General features: G+C 40.9%; 1 protein-coding gene and 1 non-coding gene across 7 annotated transcripts in view; both read right to left on the bottom strand.

Annotated features, from left to right (window-relative positions):
• Window positions 1-7,228: 7,228 nt before the first annotated feature.
• Window positions 7,229-7,331, bottom strand: LOC141130705 (U6 spliceosomal RNA). The gene has a single exon (XR_012242473.1). It is a non-coding gene; the product is annotated as a U6 spliceosomal RNA (small nuclear RNA).
• Window positions 7,332-15,595: 8,264 nt separating this feature from the next.
• The window catches only part of SPATA13 (spermatogenesis associated 13), a 149,109-nt gene continuing 142,677 nt past the window's right edge, over window positions 15,596-22,027 (bottom strand). For all 6 annotated transcript variants that reach the window (XM_073613426.1, XM_073613427.1, XM_073613429.1 and 3 more), the window contains 2 exons: window positions 19,595-19,669; window positions 15,596-16,084 (listed from right to left, as the gene is read on the bottom strand). In XM_073613426.1, the coding sequence (XP_073469527.1) occupies window positions 15,903-16,084; window positions 19,595-19,669 (257 nt within the window). In that variant the 3' untranslated portion in view covers window positions 15,596-15,902. The remainder of the gene's footprint in view (window positions 16,085-19,594; window positions 19,670-22,027) is intronic.

The raw sequence follows: 22,027 nt of genomic DNA, 5'->3' as shown, positions 1-22,027 counted from the left end.
TTACATTAGTGGCCCCAGGGAGCCCCCCTGTTACATTAGTGTCCCCAGAGGCCCCCCTCTTACATCAGTGTCCCCAGAGGGTCCCTTCCTTACATTAGTGTCCCCAGAAAGCCCCCCCTCTTTGATCAGGGTCCCCAAACAGCTGACTCCCCCCCTTGCAGAGGTTCCCCTATACCTGGCTGGTGGAGGTGGGAGGCGGCGATCGGCAGCTCTATGGTGTCCACAGGCAGGGTGTTCTCCCTGGGGCTAGTAGTTCTGTCTCTGAATGTATACAGCAGAGAGGGGAGGGGCCTCTGACCCGAGCATCAGCAACAGTGTTCAAGCAGAGTGAAAGTGAAACTGATACCTGCCCAGGTCAGAGGCCCCTCCCTTCTCCTCTCCACTGTATACACAGAGTACTACAAGCCCCAGGGAGATTCCGCCGCCCACTCAGGCACCATAGAGCTGCCGATCGCCGCCTTCCACCTCCTCCCACTGCACTCTAAACGGCCAGCCAGAGGTGCAGGGGCGTACCTAGAGCATTTGGCACCCGGGGCGGATCCTATATCTGGCACCCCCACCTTAAAATGTAAAAACACCCCACTGTGCCCCCTGCCTACCTCTGCATCCTTCAATATCTCTTTGTCTCTACTGTGGACCCCTTTACATTACACAGCACCTGTGGACCCCTTTACATTACACAGCCCTTGCACCTCTAGATCCCTTTACATTACACAGCCCTTGCACCTCTGGACCCCTTTACATTACACAGCCCTTGCACCTCTGGACTCCTTTGCATTACACAGCCCTTGCACCTCTGGACCCCTTTACATTACACAGCCCTTGCACCCCTGGACCCCTTTACATTACACAGCCCTTGCACCCCTGGACCCCTTTACATTACACAGCCCTTGCACCTCTAGACCCCTTTACATTACACAGCCCCCCACAGCTCTGGACCCCTTTACATTACAAAGCCCCCCACAGCTCTGGACCCCTTTACATTACACATCCCCCCACAGCTCTGGACCTCTGTATTTTACACAGACACCCCCTAACAGTCCTGGACCCACTCCATGTTACACAGACCCCCCTACAGTTCAGACCCCGCATTCAGTACAGACCCCACCCTACAGTGCAGACCCTCCTACAATACAGACTCCCCCCTACATTGTGCAGACCCCCTACCATACAGGCTCCCCCCTACATTGTGCAGACCCCCCTACAATACAGACCCCCCTACCATATAGACCCCCCAGACCCATAATGTACCTCAGATTAACAGCACCAGTGGGGGACATGCACAGGTCAGGTCTCGTCCCCTCCCCCTGTGTAGACATAGAGGGGGAGGCGGCTTCACTCTGCTCGGCTGTGTGAAACAGCCAAAACTGATGAGAGCCGCGGCCCTGAGTCCGAGAGAAGGGGATCGTTGCGGCAGGTCCCGGGTGTGCCGAGTCTGCAGATGGCAGACGGGTGTCATTCGGGTGCGGCTTGCAAACCCCCCTCCCCTGCAAAGCGCCACTGCTCTCTGTGCCTGTGTCACCGTGACGGCGTTCCTACTGCCTTAACTTACCCGCTGTCCCTGCTTCAGTCTCGGAGGGGGGTGACAGCCTGACACCCCCTGAGTGTGCAGCACCCGGGGCGGCCCGCCCCCCACTTAGTACGCCATTGGGGGGATGCTGGGTCTTGGGGCCCCCCCCCCACAGTGGCGGGGCCCTACGCAGCTTGCGTAGTGTGCGTATAGAGCGGATCGGCTCTGAGGCTGCATTTGATGGGCACTGACGAGACTGCATTTGATGGGCACTGATGAGGCTGAATTTTGTGGGCACTATATCTATATATATATATATATATATACATACATATATATAGATATATATATATATACACATATATATACATATATCTATATCGATATATATATATATACACACACACACACACACACACACACACACAGTATCTCACAAAAGTGAGTACACCCCTCACATTTTTTAAAAATGTATTAGATCTTTTCCTGTGACAACACGCTTTGCTACAATGTAAAGTAGTGAGTGTACAACTTGTATAACAGTGTAAATTTACTGTCCCCTCAAAATAACTCATACAGCCATTAATGTCTAAACCGCTGGCAACAAAAGTGAGTACACCCTTAGTGAAAATGTCCAAATTGGGCCTAATTAGCCATTTCCCTCCCCGGTGTCATGTGACTCGTTAGTGTTACAAGGTCTCAGGTGTGAATGGGGAGAAGGTGTGTTAAATTTGGTGTTATTGCTCTCACGCTCTCATACTGGTCACTGGAAGTTCAACATGACACCTCATGGCAAAGAACTCTGAGTATCTGAAAAAAAAGAATTGTTGCTCTACATAAAGATGGCCTAGGTGGTAAAAAGATTGCCAAGATCCTGAAACTGAGCTGCAGCATGGTAGCCAAGACCATACAACGGTTTTACAGGACAGGTTCCACTCAGAACAGGCCTCACCACGGTCGACCAAAGAAGTTGAGTTCACATGCTGAGCGTCATATCCAGAGGCTGTCTTTGGGAAATAGAGACGTATGAGTGCTGCCAGCATTGCTGCAGAGGTTGAAGGGGTGGGGGTCAGCCTGTCAGTGCTCAGACCATACTCCGCACACTGCATTAAATTGGTCTGCATGGCTGTCGTCCCAGAAGGAAGCCTCTTCTAAAGATGATGCACAAGAAGCCCGCAAACAGTTTGCTGAAGACAAGCAGACTTAGGACATGGATCACTGGAACCATGTCCTTTGGTATGATGAGACCAAGATAAACTTGTTTGGTTTAGATGGTGTTAAGCATGTGTGGCAGCAACCAGGTGAGGAGTACAAAGACAAGTGTGTCTTGCCTACAGTCAAGCATGGTGGTGGGAGTGTCATGATCTGGGGCTGCATGAGTACTGCTGGCACTGGGGAGCTACAGTTCATTGAGGGAACCATGAATGCCAACATTGACTGTGACATACTGGAGCACAGCATGATCCCCTCCCTTTGGAGACTGGGCCACAGGGCAGGATTCCAACATGAGAACGACCACAAACACAGCTCTGAGACAACCACTGCCTTGCTAAAGAAGCTGAGGGTAAAGGTGATGGACTGTCCAAGCTAGTCACCAGACCTAAATCCTATTGAGCATCTGTAGGGCATCCTGAAATGATAGGTGGAGGAGCGCAAGGTCTCTAACATCCATCAGCTCCTTGATGTCATGGAGGAGTGGAAGAGGACTCCAGTGGCAACCTGTGAAGCTCTGGTGAACTCCATGCCCAAGTGGGTTAAGGCAGTGCTGGAAAATAATGGTGACCACACAAAATATTGACACTTTGGGCCCAATTTGGACATTTTCACTTAGGAGTGTATTCACATTTGTTGCCAGCAGTTTAGACATTAATAGCTGTGTGTTGAGCTATTTTAAGGGGACAGCAAATTTACACTGTTATACAAGCTGTATACTCACTACTTTACATCCACCCCAAACAGACATTTCAAGCTTCAGAGGATTGCATAACATTTATGCCCTGTACACATGGTCGGACATTGATCGGACATTCCGACAACAAAATCCATGGATTTTTTCTGACGGATGTTGGCTCAAACTTGTCTTGCATACACACGGTCACACAAAGTTATCGGAAAATCCGATCGTTCTGAACGCGGTGACGTAAAACACGTAAGTCGGGACTATAAACGGGGCAGTAGTCAATACTTTTCGAATCTTAATTTATTCTGAGCATGCGTGGCACTTTGTGCGTCAGATTTGTGTACGATCGGAATTTCCGACAACGGATTTTGTTGTCGGAAAATTTTATAGCAAGCTCTCAAACTTTGTGTGTCGGAAATTCTGACGGAAAATGTGTGATGGAGCCCACACACGGTCGGAATTTCCTACAACAAGGTCCTATCACACATTTTCCGTCCGAAAATCAGACCGTGTGTACGGGGCATTAGACTTTTTAGCAATTGCAAAGACTTCTGTAATTTGATCTTCCAGCTAGCGATCCCTGTCTCTTCCCCCATAGTTGGCACTGGTAAGTCAAGCAAGCAATATCACTGCTGCATTCTCTAGAAAGTAAAATTAATTAGAGAAGCCAAAACCATCTGATGCTTAGGCTGTATAATTACCACAAATGGGCAGACCTGGGAACTCCAATGCAGACATTTTCCTACCAAGTACCAAGAGGTATGAGAAAGCACAAATGGATTAAAAAGGAGCCTGGCAAGGTAGAAGTATGACAGCTTCCACTGTTTACTTGTTTTTAAAAGTTCAATCTATTAGAGCCATATACTTTTTTCACAATGTAATCAGACCTAGAACAAGTATGCATTCAGTGAAGTCAGGATTACTTCACTGACTGGATGGACAGAATCAACATACCCCTTATTGGCAGCCCCATATACAGTATGTAAATATCTATCTATACACAAACTCACGGATCAGCAAAAACATTATAACCACTGACAGGTAAAGTGAATAAAATAGATTATCTCATTACAATGGCATCTGAAAGTAGGTGGGATATCTTAAGCAGCAAGTGAACACATTGCCCCTAAAGTTGATATTAGAAAAAATGGGCAAGCGTAAAGATTTGAGTGATTTTAACAAGAGCCAAAATGTAATGGCTAGAGCATCTCCAAACCGTCAGCTCTTGTGGGATGTTTCCAGGCTGTGGTGCTCAGGACCAACCAAAAGTGGTCCACCACCCAAGAAAGGAATACTGTCAACCCAGCAACAGGGTCATGAGCAGCCAAGACTCACTGATGCACATGAGGAGCAAAGACTGACCCATGTAGTCTGATCCAATAGAAAAGCTACTATAGCTTAAAGGGCATGGTCGTTTGCTGCATATGGGGCTGCCTAGCTTCAGCATGGTCAGGGTGCCCATGCTGACCCATGTTAACAGCCAAAAGGGCCTACATGGACACATGGAGCATCAGAATTGGACCATGGAGCAATGGAAGAAGGTGACCTTGTCTGAGGAACACAACAACCAGTTTCAGATCTCAATCCAATTGAGCATCTGTGGGATGTGCTAGAAAAACAAGTTCGATCCATGGAGGCCCCCACCTCACAACTTACAGGACTTAAAGGATCTGCTACTGATAGCTTGGTGCCAGATACCACAGCTTACCTTCAGAGATCTAGTGGCATCCATGCTCCGATGAGTTATGGTGGATGGTCATAATGTTATGGCTGATGAGTGTATATTCATATTATATGTGTATCCAGATGTTTATGTGAAGTTTAACTTTGTGTGCAATAGCCATTTGGTTATTACCAATTTTTCCACTTAAAGTCTTTGTTAGAGAACACAGATCACAAAATGTGTAGTCTGCTTGATAAAATGACCACCCATTTTTTGAAAATTAAAAAAAAAAAAAAAAAAAAAACTGATTTAAATGTCCAGTGCAATGTAACAGTATCTCAGTCATGAAAGTCACAAAACTATAATGCATTATAAACAAGTTTGGTTCATGGTTTCATATTAACACTGAACTGAGAAAATACATTCCAGTGTTAACACATGTAAACAATTAATCTGTAACGAAATCAGAAAAACGCCTGCAAATTATTACAAATCTCCATGTGCTATTAGATGGAGGGGGAATTTTTCATTATGAAAAATAGAGAAAACAGAACAATAAGAAGAGGAACGATTAGCTTTACAACATGAATACACATAAGGTCTAATTACAACTGATGTGGCTTTTAAATGGGTTCTCATGAGACAGACTTAAATCTGGTGACCATTTTTAAAGAATACCTCCACCCCAAACAGACATTTCAAGCTTCAGAGGATTGCATAACATTTAGACGTTTTATCAATTGCAAAGACTTCTGTAATTTGATCTTCCAGCTAGCGATCCCTGTCTCTTCCCCCATAGTTGGCACTGGTAAGTCAAGCAAGCAATATCACTGCTGCATTCTCTAGAAAGTAAAATTAATTAGAGAAGCCAAAACCATCTGATGCTTAGGCTGTATAATTACTACAAATGGGCAGACCTGGGAACTCCAAAGCAGACATTTTCCTACCAAGTACCAAGAGGTATGAGAAAGCACAAATGGATTAAAAAGGAGCCTAGCAGGGTAGAAGTATGACAGCTTCCACTGCTTACTTGTTTTTAAAAGTGCAATCTATTGGAACCATATACTTTTTTCACAATGTAATCAGGCCTAGAACAAGTATACAGTCAGTGAAGTCAGGATCACAAACCAGCAAAAGTCAGCGAGTTACATATGGCCTTATTCAATAAAGCGTTCTTAAGTACAGTAACCCATAGTAGCCAATTAGAATCCACAAGATCTGACTTCAGATCAGTAAATTGGTTGCTGAACCTAAGACTTAGGCGTCTTTATTAAATAAGACTAAGTGGTGAAAGAAGGATGACCACCCACGTGTCTACAAGAACAAGTCTGCAATAGCAACTCCCAAACTTCTTTCTGTTATAACTGTATCTTTGCAGGTTCCTCTTACACCCATCAGCAACCAATCAAACCTTTGAAAAAATCAGTTTTAGGGGGACTTTAGTCATAACAGATAATTTGTTAATGTATATGGGTGATTCACAAAGGTTGATTCTTCTGAAGGAAAAGGCCAACTCGCAAGGTGTACACCTACTATAAAAGTTAATGCTGTATTGAGGGCTCTATAAAGAATTAAAAGAAGTCCAGGTAATGGCATAATTTATCTTTATTTTAAAGTGTACGTAAACCCCCCTATCGTCTTCAGCCAAGGAAGCTGCCATCTTTGCCTCTGTTTAATCTACAACTGCCATGATGCTTCACATGTGATCAGTTATGACACCAGCCACTTGATGGTTTGACAGTTTGGTTGAGAGCACAACCAATGGTAGTGTTACATTTCCGGCACATGCTGGAAATGAAACTGTTTTATGGATGGGTTTACTTCCGCTTTTTTAACTATAGGCGCATCATCCCTCTGGGTTTACGGATATTCTAGAACCAGTCCTCATTCTCAGTTATTCAAATATGATGACAGGCAACCTTCCAGCACTATAAGTATGGAGACATTTTAAAAAGTTGAAACTTATGATGAACGATCTTACAGCTTTTCTTCTTGAATTTGGCCACTCCTCCTCAGCTTGTCATACCAAAGCTGACCAATCAAACCTCATTTTGGAAACATGCTTTGTACTGCTGCAGGAAGGAGACTCGAGATCAAGGTGAAAAGTTAACAAACTCTCATCCACTCTCTGTTGGGATCTGAATGTCATATTTTTTTTTATATGGAACGCTTCGAAAATTTGCGCGACATCCTTGCACAGGGGCCATGCTAATCTTCTCTGTATCGTTCCAATTTTAGTATATGTGCTGCCAAAGCAAGCATGATGGGATCTGAAATTTAATTGGCTGTCTAAAGATATACTGTAATTTTCTTAAAATCTATATTAGAAATAATAAAAAATGTTTGAATAAATATAGGTACTTATGACAGATACAATTTATTGCAGAAGCTGCTTCCTCTGATCTGGTGTTTAAAAACTATGGTAAAGGAAGGGGCTTGGCCATGGTCAGATTGGTTGATTACCCAGCTTGATGAAATAACCTCTTACTTCCAACTACGGAAACCTCAGACACTCTCTCTTCCTTTAGTTTTAGTGCAATGATACACAAAGTGCTCTGCAAATGAACTAACCACAGATGTAAATCTTTTAGTGGTCTTCCTTCCCACTACTGTCTGAAAATAGCTTAAGCTGTCCATACAAAGCTAACAGATTCCTCCATCTACATAAATTAAGCGGATAGAGAAATTTCCCATTGCTAGGACATTGTATTCTGACAGCAAAAACCACCGCTCTCAGAATACATCAATCAGTGGCTGCAGGAGATTAAGGAAATTTTTCCAACGTGTTCCATTGGCAAAAGTCGATCAACCAATCTACTACTATCAAATTGGGGATGGCCATTATATTGCCAGCTTTAATGTTCAAAAACTTTGTGGTCCTTCTATACAGGCCATGGCTAACCATGAAAATTTCATTTTAATGGAAGCCTTATTTCATGTATGCATCCATGTGCTCCTAAACAAAGACCGCTACTTAAATATATTCACACACATTTGTTGTTTTGGCATGCTGGCACCAGACTAGACAGTGGGAAGCAAGCCAAGGGTCTATACTTTGATCCCTGCTATATTGCAGTGGAACCGTATGGTACCACTGATCTGTTATGTCAAAGCAGGACAAATTAAAGCAGTCCGGTAACCGTGTTTAAGGAAAACTTTTTTTTTTTTTTTTTAAAGGAAACATTTCATGAGAGAAACATTGAGACTGCCATTGCTGACTTCTCATTCTGCAATTGCTTTTTGTCTGGCTCTCATGCTGACCCTCTGGTTTCAAAACTTTTGAGTGACTAACTTGGAACACGAGTAAAAATAAAGACTTCTGTCTTTTCTCTTATTTTTCTGATCTGCATACCTATTCTGTGCCAGTGACAAAGCATGCCAAAGGATCAGCAGAACAGCCAGAGAGAAACAGGTCATCACTGGTAGTTCCCATATATTGTTCAGGAAACGTTTACAGTAAACCAGGTCCATAGCTGCCAATGGAAGTTGGTCTTTCCTTATTCCTAATGGAAATTTATAGGCTACTCTTTTGAATAGCTACACAAATGTGATCAGGTTACTTACTGACCTAATCAGAGTGTGTAAATAAGCTAAAAATGTTTCTATTTATAGTTTTTACATTATATGCATACATGGGGAAAGCCATATTTGCTCATTGCATGTACAAGCGTTGCTACACGCTAAGCAGTGTTGCACAACCATTCTGCTTTACTAATTCAGTGCACAACTATCAGTCTGCTTAGATAGACTACATACAAAGAAAAAATTGTGCGCTTACATTAGATATTTAAATCTATATTACTACATGATTATCATAAGTAGATAAACAAATAAATAAAAACATAAATAAAAAACACCATCAAAGTTAATTGTGAGTGAATTAGAAAGTCGCTATGCTACAGAGCAAACAGCGACATGTAAGTCAAATACTAATATTGACCATTGCATACATATAAACCAACAATAAAGTTATAAACTGGTGTGCAAAAAAGAAAAAACAAAGGTTATTCCACCCAAGTGCAAAGTCATAAAGTTCAAAATTGCATCCTGAATTGGAGGAAAAACGCATATCCAAAGTTCATGAATTGAATTCCTTAGTGTGTATAAATATATATATAAATAAAAAACACCATCAAAGTTAATTTTGAGTGAATTAGAAAGTCGCTATGCTACAGAGCAAACAGCGACATGTAAGTCAAATACTAATATTGACCATTGCATACATATAAACCAACAATAAAGTTATAAACTGGTGTGTAAAAAAGAAAAAACAAACAAAGGTTATTCCACCCAAGTGCAAAGTCATAAGTGAAAAAGTTCAAAATTGCATCCTGAGTCGCAGGAAAAACGCATATCCAAAGTTCATGAATTGTATTCCTTAGTGTGTATAAAGGAATAAGGGGATGTGAAGGGACCTCCAACACCAGTGGATCCGAAGGTTGATAATAGATGTATCCTTACCAGACACGTTGGACCTCCTTTATAGCAAGGTCTTAGAAGCATGCAGATTTAGCCCTAAGCGGGGACAGTAGATGTCAGCTCACCACACAGCTGGAGATGGTTCCGACACTTCCGCATTGATGTAAACATTCCCTCGTTTGGACTCGTAGGTAAAGAAGGGGAGAAAGAAAAAACTCCAATGGTATAGTATGTAAAAAAGGGGAACTTTATTGCCTCAGACAACTAGGCATCTTTAAAACATCCAAAACATAAAAGCCGGCAAAATATAAAAACAACAGAGACGCCCGTGCTAGGTTACAGGGGGCTCTATGGCGATCTGGCGTACACTGCGTAGCCACGTCCTACATGTTTCGTGATAGGTCACGTCTTCAAAGGGGCACGGGCGACGCAGTGAACCATCGCCATTTATAGTACTTCCTTACATTCAAGCCTCGCTTTCATCTCAGTTTCAATTACAATCTGAGCATGTGCAAAGGATACCAAGCCTCGATATGGCTCCCGTTATAATGCTTCCTCTCTATTCAAGCCTCGTTTTCGTCCAAAGAACGAATTACGATCTGAGCATGTGCAAAGGATACCAAGCCTCGACGTAGCTCGCATTATGAAACGCAAACCAGGAAGCTTGTTCCTGAATGTCATTAGCACACTTTATATGGCCAAAATTTTGTTCTCATCTCAAACTAATATATGTCATCTATTATAGGTCTAAGCAATTAATTAATGCTAAATGTCTATTACTGTAGTAGTAGTGTCCTACAGTATGTAAAATGTGACGATTTGACCCAAAAATAACTAATTGCTTAGACCTATAATAGATGACATGTATTAGTTTGAGATGAGAACAAAATTTTGGCCATATAAAGTGTGCCAATGACATTCAGGAACAAGCTTCCTGGTTTGCGTTTCATAATGCGAGCTACGTCGAGGCTTGGTATCCTTTGCACATGCTCAGATCGTAATTCGTTCTTTGGACGAAAACGAGGCTTGAATAGAGAGGAAGCATTATAACGGGAGCCATATCGAGGCTTGGGATCCTTTGCACATGCTCAGATTGTAATTGAAACTCAGATGAAAACGAGGCTTGAATGTAAGGAAGTACTATAAATGGCGATGGTTCACTGCGTCGCCCGTGCCCCTTTGAAGACGTGACCTATCACGAAACATGTAGGGCGTGGCTACGCAGTGTATGCCAGAGCGCCATAGAGCCCCCTGTAACCTAGCACGGGCGTCTCTGTTGTTTTTATATTTTGCCGGCTTTTATGTTTTGGATGTTTTAAAGATGCCTAGTTGTCTGAGGCAATAAAGTTCCCCTTTTTTACATACTATACCATTGGAGTTTTTTTCTTTCTCCCCTTCTTTACCTATGAGTCCAAACGAGGGAGTGTTTACATCAATGCGGAAGTGTCGGAACCATCTCCAGCTGTGTGGTGAGCTGACATCTACTGTCCCTGCAGAGGGCTAAATCTGCATGCTTCTAAGACCTTGCTATAAAGGAGGTCCAACATGTCTGGTAAGGATACATCTATTATCAACCTTCGGATCCACTGGTGTTGGAGGTCCCTTCACATCCCCTTATTCCTTTATACACACTAAGGAATACAATTCATGAACTTTGGATATGCGTTTTTCCTGCGACTCAGGATGCAATTTTGAACTTTTTCACTTATGACTTTGCATTTGGGTGAAATAACCTTTGTTTGTTTGTTTTTTCTTTTTTACACACCAGTTTATAACTTTATTGTTGGTTTATATGTATGCAATGGTCAATATTAGTATTTGACTTACATGTCGCTGTTTGCTCTGTAGCATAGCGACTTTCTAATTAACTCACAATTAACTTTGATGGTGTTTTTTATTTATATATATATTTATACACACTAAGGAATGCAATTCATGAACTTTGGATATGCATTTTTCCTGCGACTCAGGATGCAATTTTGAACTTTATGACTTTGCACTTGGGTGGAATAACCTTTGTTTTTTCTTTTTTGCACACCAGTTTATAACTTTATTGTTGGTTTATATGTATGCAATGGTCAATATTAGTATTTGACTTACACGTCGCTGTTTGCTCTGTAGCATAGCGACTTTCTAATTCACTCACAATTAACTTTGATGGTGTTTTTTATTTATGTTTTTATTTATTTGTTTATCTACTTATGATAATCATGTAGTAATATAGATTTAAATATCTAATGTAAGCGAACTATTTTTTCTTTCTATGTAATTTTTCACCTCATTGATATTTGTGGTTTTGTTGCAGCTGCAGTTATATTAATTTTTTGCTTGATAGCGCAGGTTTTCTCTTTCTTTTTTTTTTATCTGCTTAGATAGACTGGAGCAATACAATCTCTGAACGAGGTGGAAAGGTGGTGCAATGACGTCAGGCTCTCATCCTTGTCCAATCAGGGAGCACTTTACATTTCTTCAGAGAATGCAAATAATTCCCTGAATGGTGCCCAGGCCAAGTGCTCGACCTACTGTGTTTAGAATACAGCAAGGCAGCCAATCGGCATAAGACCCGGAAGCGAGTAGGGTTGACTGGAGTAGTGAGGTCTACTTCAGTGATTTCCAGCTTCCAGGGGCATCAGCCAAGTATGGTGTATACATAATTACATTGGTCCCAGTTGGACCAATGTAACTATATATAATATATACATACCTGGAATTCCTTTTTTAATGTCTGCTATTCCATGCATTCATTTTTATTTTTAGAGTATACTTTGCCACCTCTGAAGGCTACCCAATATTTGGTAGCCAGTGTGTGATGGCACAGTAGACATGCAGCCCACGCAAGTCTCTTCAGTTAAAAAAAGAGATCTTTCCGTATGGTTAAGGGTTACTGAATTTAGGATAGAAAATGTTTTATGTAATGGTTGTAATTGTCTTACCTAAAGAATTTAAAGAAAACCAGACATGATTAAGCTCATAAAGGAATGTGAATATCTAGTGTTTAATTCTTTTAAAATTTTGTTCCCAACTTATTTAGCTTTGTTTTGTATGAGTTGGCACTTTAGCAGTCACCTGAAATCTGACAGTTTGTATGTCGAATTCTGGACCTTGAGCACTTCATACCCAGTACATGGGAGACAGTAATCAGGTCAGCTAGTTGACAGGCCAGCAACTGTCAGACTTCACATGACCTCTGATCATATACAGTATCAATGGCAATTCCCATTTATCTATCTTGAGAAATTCCTTTTAATACCATTCATAAAAACACACAGGCATACCCATTACTGCATTTAACCAGAAACATTTCATTGTACAGTAAAACCTTGGATTGCGAGTAACTTAGTCTGCGAGTGTTTTACAAGACGAGCAAAATTTGAACTTGATAATCGAGCAAGGCCTTGCAATATGGAGTATAAGGGCTCATGCACACAGGGCGTTTTTACAGCTGCTCTTAGGGTGGCGTTTTTTTTAACTGCTTCTAAAAGCCCTTCCATGTTAGCCTATGTGTCCATGCACTCATAAACTGTCAGAGGCGTTTGGAGGCATAAGCGTTTAGGGGCAGTAGAAAAAAACGACAGCCTGTGCTTCCAGGAGCAGTAAAAACGAGCTGTAAAAACGACAAGCCGCGTTTGATGTTTTTAGGCGTTTTTACATTATAGAGAGTGTTTTTAATGTAAAAAACCCAAAATGCTAACATCATAAACTGCGGGGAAAAATGCACAATAACGCTAATGTAAAAACGCAGCTGAACGCCAAAAAACAGGTGTTTTTAGCGCTGGCATTTTTAAATTTTCCTGTGTGCCTTAAAAGGGAAGAGAGGTACCACTAAGTGTGACAATATGGTTACATTTAATGAAGGTACAACATTTAAGCTCGGTTCACACTGCCATGACCTGGGATCAGACTTGTGAGGCCCCAAGTCACGTGACATGTTAAATCCCATTTTGGTCAATGAGAGCTGTCTTAATTAGCACTACTGAAGTTGCTCCGACTTTAGAAAAGGTTCCTGAACTACTTCAAGACTACTTCTGACCGACTTGTGCCCATGGACTTTAATGGAAGTCGCCTCTAAGTCGAATTCTCATCTTAACCACTTTAAGATCAAGGCTATTTTTCAGACTTGTTGTTTACAAGTTAAAATCATGTTTTTTTTTTGCTAGAAAATTACTTAGAACCCCCAAACATTATATATATATATATATATGTATATATATATATTTTTTTTTTACACCCTAGAGAATAAAAAGGCAGTCGTTGCAATACTTTTTGTAACACCGTATTTGTGCAGCGGTCTTACAAGCGCACTTTTTTGGGAAAAAATACACTTTCTTTGAATTAAAAAATAAGACAACAGTAAAGTTAGCCCTAATTTATTTTATATTGTGAAAGATGATATTACGCCAAGTAAATTGATACCCAACATGTCACGCTTCAAAGTTGCGCCCGCTCGTGGAATGGCGACAAACTTTTACCCTTAAAAATCTCCATATGCGACGTTTAAAAAATTCTACAGGTTGCATATTTTGAGTTACAGAGGAGGTCTAGGGCTAGAATTATTGCTCTCACTCTACCGATCGCAGCGATACCTCACATGTGTGATTTGAACACTGTTTTCATATGCGACCGCTACTCACGTATGCGTTCGCTTCTGCACGCGAGCTTGGCGGGGCGCGTTTAAAAATTTTTGGATTTTTTTTCTTATTTATTTTACCTTTTATTGTTATACTGTTCTTTTAAAAAAAAATTGTGTCATTTTTATTCCTATTACAAGGAATAGAAAAAAAAAAAGCACGACAGGACCTCTTAAATATTAGATCTGGGGTCAAAAAGATCTCAGATCTCAAATTTACACTAAAATGCAATAAAAAATAAAATAAAAAAATAAAATAATTTGAAAAATATAAAAGAATAAAAATACGTCTCTATAAGAGCTAGGAGCGAAAGTGATGTTTTAATGTAGCTTCCGCCCTGCAATGGTATGGAGACGGTGGGGGCCATCTTCTCCTCACTCAGCTCCATACCACAGACGGGAGTAGACACGATCGCCTCCGCTGCTGCCGGCGGCTCCGGTAAGCGGTGGAGGGTACCAGAGCATGGCAGAAGAGGGCCCTCTCCCGCCGCCGCCATTATAAAAGAGATCTTGCTGCGAATCCGCCGCAGAGACCACTTTTTTCTGAAAGCGGACCCCGCTGAAGAAGAGGCTAAAGTTGGCCCTAATTTATTTTATTATGTGAAAGATGATATTACGTAGAGTAAATTGATACCCAACATGTCACGCTTCAAAGTTGCGCCAAAGTTGCTGCCATAACAACGATATCCCTCTTCAAACAGCCTACGTATAACGAGGGCATTCGATCCATAAGTGGTTAATTGATGTGATTTGGATCCAACATTACAGGAAGATTTCCTAGGCATTCCCTGAAGTTGCCTTGAAGTCACATTGCTAGAATCTTTTTATATGGACTATAGACTGAGGGACTTATGAATAAATGGTTGTGGAACGAATCATCTGAGTTTCCATTATTTCTTATAGGGAATTTCGCTTTGATATACGAGTGCTTTGGATTACGAAGACGTTTCCGGAATGAATTATGCTCGCAATTCAAGGTTTTACTGTATAAACATTTTCTTTGGAGACAATTGTTTTCTATTATAAACCATTTCGGCTGGGAAGAGGCATCCATGTCATTCACTAATACCCTTCTGGTAACAGTGTTATCTCAGATTATTATTTTTAAGAGGTTGTATGCAGAGGCAAATGTTATTGACAGTTGCTGCATATCAGTCAACATGTATTGTAGATTTTACAAGACCTTAACACCACCTTTATAAGAGGTCCAAATTCTATTAAAAAATTCTTGATACATTACCTTTCAGCGGTAGAGTAGCTGTGACTATATTTTAGATGGTGCTAGTTTTGGCTAATTCTATTTATAACCCAAATACACAAAAGAGTGGATTATAACCCAACATAACATTAACATCACCCCAAGGAGGAAAATGGCTGCCGCTGTCTCTCAACTAGCCAATGTTATTTCCTGATTTTTTTTTTCTCAATCTGCCTTAAAAAGATTACCACAAACTGAAAACACATCTACAAGAGGTATTAGGTAATTGTCTCTAATTGAAGATAAAAAAAATATTTACATATTTTTTTAAAAAAATGCCATAAAATCAAATAAAGACTGTCTTTAAATAAATAAAATATTGGTCAAATAGCAAGTAGTCCCAGGCGGCATCCTTACTGACAGAACACACTGCACAAGGGAAGTTTGTCATTTCACATAAACTATCATTTTCTTCATTGTTTTCTTCATAAAACCTGCAGTGTCCTCAGAAATCTCCAGAAAATACTGGATGTGTCCTTCAAGAACACAGGAATACAGTCCTTCATGATGGGGGCTTTGAACAGCTCACTTCTTGAAGGGGGTGAGTTTAGTGATTGTGTTCCAGAAAGGAGATGTCTTTCTCTTGGGTTCTGCCAGGGCAAAGACTTGCTGCTGCGGAATGCTGGTGGGTACGGTGATGTGTCGCTGGTGGATGGGATGCAAATTCTGATGGGGCGGTACTGTTGGAAGTCCATTGTAAGTAACACCTGTGACAGAAACCAGAGTTAAAGTGTCATTAAACCCACATCATTGCAAACTATCAATACATTCTGTATTATATGCTGTTTATACTTAGTCACTATAGGATTCATTTTCTGTATTCTGCAAAAAAACTGGTTGATCCTGCTGTTCTCCATCTCCCCCTTTTGATCATGTTCCCAATGCAGTTGGTGGATTTTGCAAAGCAGTTTTGGCACCTCTGCACATACTCAATTTTCAGTTTCAATGCTGAGCATTTCCTCCCTATCACATCTGAGCAGCTCATGTGACTATATAGAGTCACACAAGTGGGCATATACATCATGGTAAATGACAGCCCATTCCCTCCCTCGTCCTCCATGCTTACTAACAACCCAAACACAATGGTGGTGGGATATTACATGTAGATTAATGGAGGCTTCACATCCCTCTTATTCTAAGACACAGGCTGGAGGGGTGTGACACAGCCTGTGACTGGCAGAACTCCACCCACACCATGTTATTGCCAAAATATAATAAAGATTTGATTTCAAATATATATTTGTATGACAAGTTGACCTGATTAATTTTTATGCTTTTTTTTTTTTCATTTTGAACATGTGACTAGTAACAGAGGATTAGAAGCCCCTCCTACTTGTGCTTCCCTGTAGACAAGCTGAGGAAGGGCTGGGTCATGTGACAGCTGTATATTGATTAGGAAAAAGGTACTTTAGACATTTTTTTTTAATGAAAATAATTACAGCGCCATCATCCATCTACAGAAAGGCACAATGTAAATTAGAGAGTGTGTGTTTAGTATCACTTTAAATTGATCAGATTAGCATGTATAAGTTGTCTAGTAAATTAAAGTAAACCCGTACTGTGCCCACTCAAGACATTCCCTCGGCTACTCATGCCGAGAAGCTGGCTGACCTACTAGCTAAATCCCTACATCCAATATTCTTATTTTCTGATAGGGACTGAATAAAGCTCTCCAAACATGGTGTGATTTTTGTTTGAACATTTTTAGAAAAATTGTATTTTATTGCCACTTATGAGTCAACTTATATCTTTTAGAAGCCCTTAAAATTTTAACTAGACAACATATTTGAATAGCATCCCAGACTTATTAAACAGGTTTAATTACAATATGTACAATTACAATTTGTTATTAACAAAAGTCACATTTACAGTTATAATTTCATTAATTTGAGACAATGTTTTAATCCTACTCCTGAGGTCACTGCAGGAGAAAAAATGAACATTGATTTGACCCCACTAACCATTAGAAAATCAACAGAAGGTTCCGAAAATGAACAGCTTTGAACAAAATTCTACTGGGGTATGGCCAGCTTAAAAACTTATAATATTTTAGACCACTGTGTTCACTGGTTCTAGCTCCTCTCACACATCCTTGCCAATTTACACTGGAGCATACATGAGGAAACAGATCACAATCCTGTTTAGAGTCCGAATCGGTCTGTAGCATATTATATATAAATTCTAATTATATAAAATCCAGATTTACATTTGTGTGGTTTAAGGTTTCCTGGCCAGCATTTGTAGTACATAGTTTGATTTCACTGGTTGTCACAAGTTTCTCCCTAAGGAAAACATGTCAAGAAAGGTACATGTGAGCTGCAGTTACTGAAAATGCTAGTTGCCCGTCTGTGGCTTCAATACTTTCTGAGCCACTGACTCAGAACACAGATCTAGAAGTGAGAATAAAACTCTTGATCTGCCTGCTTGTTCCTGGTCAGGGACTCCAAAAGGATTACAGCCACTGGATCAGTAGACAGCCAGGCAGCTAGTATTCCTTGTAGCTCAGCAATGGGAGCCTATGCAATTCTCTTATGATAGGTTTCCTTTAAACACAGCAAATAATATATTTTTTTTTAACTTGTGCATTTTAAATGAAAACCACTAAGGCATTGGAATATAAAATGTTTCTCATAGCTAATGTTTCATATACAGCTGAACAGCTGCTTGGTAACAGCAAATTGCTATGCGACTGTCAATGAACTGTGATTTCCTCCCACTCACTGGCAATTGCAATCCTGTTTTCACCCAATTATATGAATCTATGCTGGATGTTACAGTGCCCGGGTCATAACCAGCCTGAGGCTTTGTCTAGGTTGGGAAATGGGTCTCTGGGAACACGGGAAATATTTAAGCACAGCATGAGCAGGCTAAGCATGCATTGATTTACGATGAAACTTTAATCAGAAGCCGTGTAGTAATTCCCATTACTGCTGTGAGCTGTGTATGTACTCTGCTATCCTGTTTTCCAGCACAGATGGGGCTCTCCTCTGGTATTATACTCTACTAGAAGTCTATTCACTTAGCTAGATCTAAAGGCTTTAAAAGGTTCAGTCCACCCAAAACTGAATGTTTAGTTATGACTGGATAAAAGCTTGTAAATCACCCAATACATTTTTATTTCTTAACACCACCAGCAGCCAAGTCTCTGCACTAGAATTCCCAGCATTACCATCCCTTAATCTAAAGTTTTTGTCCACCTGATCTGTCTCATCCGCCCATGCATTGCGTTTCATCTGCTGGGGATACTGGTGATCATTCAGGCTCCCATCAGCCTCTCAAACATTTAAACACAAAAAAAAATGGCACCCGGTCTCTGTTCTTCTGTATGTTTTTATTTCTTTTCTGGCTTACATACAGTCATAGTAGAAGTGCTGCAGCACCTCCACTATACTTTGTATGTAAGCCAGAGAAGAAATATAGAAGAAAAGAAAGCGGGTGCCATTTTTTGTTTGTGTTTTGTCTACCTGAGACTTTCTGATAATGACCGCAGCAGAGGCAGAGCTGGAAACAGCAATAAGAGCTTCTTCATTCAAGTCATCTAGAAGCAGTTGTTTCAATCTGCTGGCATCTAATATCTGTGTTAGGTGGATTGAATATTCATCAGATGAATATAAAGAAAGGGAAGCTATGCAGTATACTTCCATAATTTTATCTGTTACAAGATATCAATGTCCAGTACTGTAAAAAGTATGAAGATAGATGCCCATTGCCGTTTGTCTGAGACCGGTTATCGTCTAGATGACCATCAGGGTTCTATAAGATATAATACTGGGGTAGATACTCCCAGGCCACCACTGCTGGGGGTGCTATTGGCCAGGTTGAAAATTTGTAAGAAGAGGGGTTTATACCAAATGGGAACATGGGTGGACTTGCCATTTAATGGCAGCAGCTTGGTGGCTTTGCTTGCACATTCTGTAAAAGGAGACTTTTGGCAAGCAGTTCTGACTCTAAGTGCCGTCTCAATGACAGGGTAACTATTGTACTATTGTAATAAATAGGATTACCATGAGGTATAAAAAAAGGTTTGAAATCCTTATCTGCTGCAACCTATACTTCACAATGCATATTGTTTCTTCTGCAGGTCATGTTTTCTTCCTATTTGTATCATCTGCGAATTAGCCTCTGAATACAAATTTCCCAGCCCTGGTATGTGTTTACTGATAAAAGGATAGTATAGCTTTTAAATAAAATGACTGGATCAATATTGTAGCCCTCACCTTTCATCTTTCCTTGTCTTGATTTCCTTGCATTGCACATTGCCTGTTTTTTCTGGTCTTCTGTAAATTCCATTCCTGCAATGATAATAATGAGATTGCTCTTATTATATTTCATTTCATTATTATTAATATTTTATTTTATTTATGCTCACATATAGATTTAAACTGGCATAATGCACTCAATGGATTTCGTCCTGTTCCTGTGGACACCCTGCCACCTGACATCCTTTAATTGAAAACACAAAGGAGCTAGATGAAAAATTGTTGGACGAACAGCAGCTACATCAGATCAGATGCAACCATTACAAAAGGACAGCACAGATTATCTGGGCTACATCAAATTAAAGTGGTTGCAAAGGCTGAAGATTTTTTACCTTCATGCATCGTATCAATCACAGCCAGTGAACCAATAAGGAGGGCGGGGCCGAGCCACAGCTCTGTGTGTCTTATGGACAGATAGAGCAGCGGATTGGAGAAAACACGCATCAATGCCCCCATAGCATGCAGCTTGCTATTGGTGGCACTGGCCAAGGGGGAGGAGCCAGGAGCACCGATGTGGGACCCGAGAAAAGGAGGATCTGCTCTGTGCAAAACCACTGCATAGAGCAGGTAAGTGTAACATGCCTGTTATTTACAGGTCTGTAAAAAACAAAAACAAAAACAAAAAAACTGATCTTTATTACCACTTTAAGCCCCTAAGAACCAGAGGGGTCCAAACACCACAACAAAACTGTAACTAGTGGAAAGATGTATACATTTAACAGTACATATGTCTATTCACAATGATCTATAAAGCTTGATCTTCAATAATAAATGCAGTAACCTGTAGCAACTAGTCCAAAATGATCTCTCATTCTTCTGAAGGAAGCTGAAATATATTTTTGTTTGTTAAAATTGGCCAGAGATGGATTGAAATTCAGCTAGGTCAGCAGGGACCGATTAAATATTAATCCATGTATGGGCAACCCCAACTGACTTCTGTCGAACAGGAATGCTGGAAAACCTCTGTTGATCAGCAGCTGCAGCCACTGATCAGTGTATTGTGACAGTGGAGGAGTCTTGTTGTCAAAGTACAATGTAACAGTGGGGAAGATTCCTCATATCCACACACTGCAGGCGAAGTTACAAAAAACACAGTCAATTCCAGTGCTAATAGGTCTTCCAAGGAGTGGAGTAACAGATGTCAGATAAAATGGTGGTGTGAAAGGTATATATGGTATCCCACAACTAGTGGATGCTGCCTTCCTCAGATGGGGTAATCCGAAAGGAACTACAAGAAAAGCAGCTCTGAGGAAGGGGTGCGCCCCCGAAAAGCTTAAGTTGTACCCTGTGTTCTATGCATGTGCATGCACTGTGTTTATGGCCTTTTGTCAGTTGCATTTTGTGAGTACCCACTTTTATACAAAAATGTCTTATTATTAAATTATCTCTGGTAATGCACTAGGTGTGCGTGCCTTCCATTTCTGTTTTTCTTGTACTGCAAGTGAAGTCATTAACTCTAGATACACACACAGCCAAGGTCACCGACTCAAAATATTAAAGCCAGTGGATCAGCATGACAGCCCAGCTGCTACCAGAAGTAGAGGTTTGCAATGGCAGCCTTCATATTTTGTCTCAGTACAGAAGTGTCTGCTAAAGGCTCTCTCCTCCAAAGCATTAAATACTTACACGGTCGGTGAATGTGACGTTTATAGAAGGACACTTTGTACAAAAAAAAGAAACCTTTTGGCAGTTGGATCATGACAGCTGACTTTTAATTATGGCCATCACAAAGCATTTTAGGCATGCTAGGGAATCCATATGGATAATTTGGTTGTTCTTTTTCCATTGGAATGGAAATGCTTTTTATGTGTGCCTGCTGTGTTCTACCTGTGTTGGTAAAAAAAAGCTAGGGCACATCGCTCATGGCATCGAAGACAGCTTGACATTAATGATCATCACTGGAGCAAATGTCTACGTGTACAGACATCATAGCACCCTATCCAAACAATGGTCAGCCAGAGTAGTTGGAAGGTTTGTTCAGTTGTCATCCTACGGGGACAGTGCAAAGATATATCTACCCTGCAGGTACAAGGAGATGCAAGGAACAGACTTATGAATACTAATAACAATAAAACCAGCAGACTGCTGCACTCTGGAGTGATGGATTTCAAAAGCAAAACTGTAAAACCCTGTGATAGAATCTAAAGATCGATTGCCTGTCCCATGTTCGAGAATCCTAATAAAGAGGAGCCTTCAGGACACAAAACCAATGTGATGAAAAGCAGAATTTACCTGCCATGGCCGGGAAGGATGAAGCGATGAGCGGCGGTGTAATGATCTTCTGTGCTCTGATAAATCCCTGGACTTTATAAATACTTATGGGGCCGTGGGAGTTCCCTGATACACCAACATGCTGTGCTTACATAACTTGAAGCATAGCAACAAAGATTC

The sequence above is a fragment of the Aquarana catesbeiana genome, linkage group LG02 (assembly GCF_042186555.1).
Source record: "Aquarana catesbeiana isolate 2022-GZ linkage group LG02, ASM4218655v1, whole genome shotgun sequence".
NCBI lineage: Eukaryota > Metazoa > Chordata > Amphibia > Anura > Ranidae > Aquarana > Aquarana catesbeiana.
This window is presented reverse-complemented; position numbering and strand designations above follow the sequence as displayed.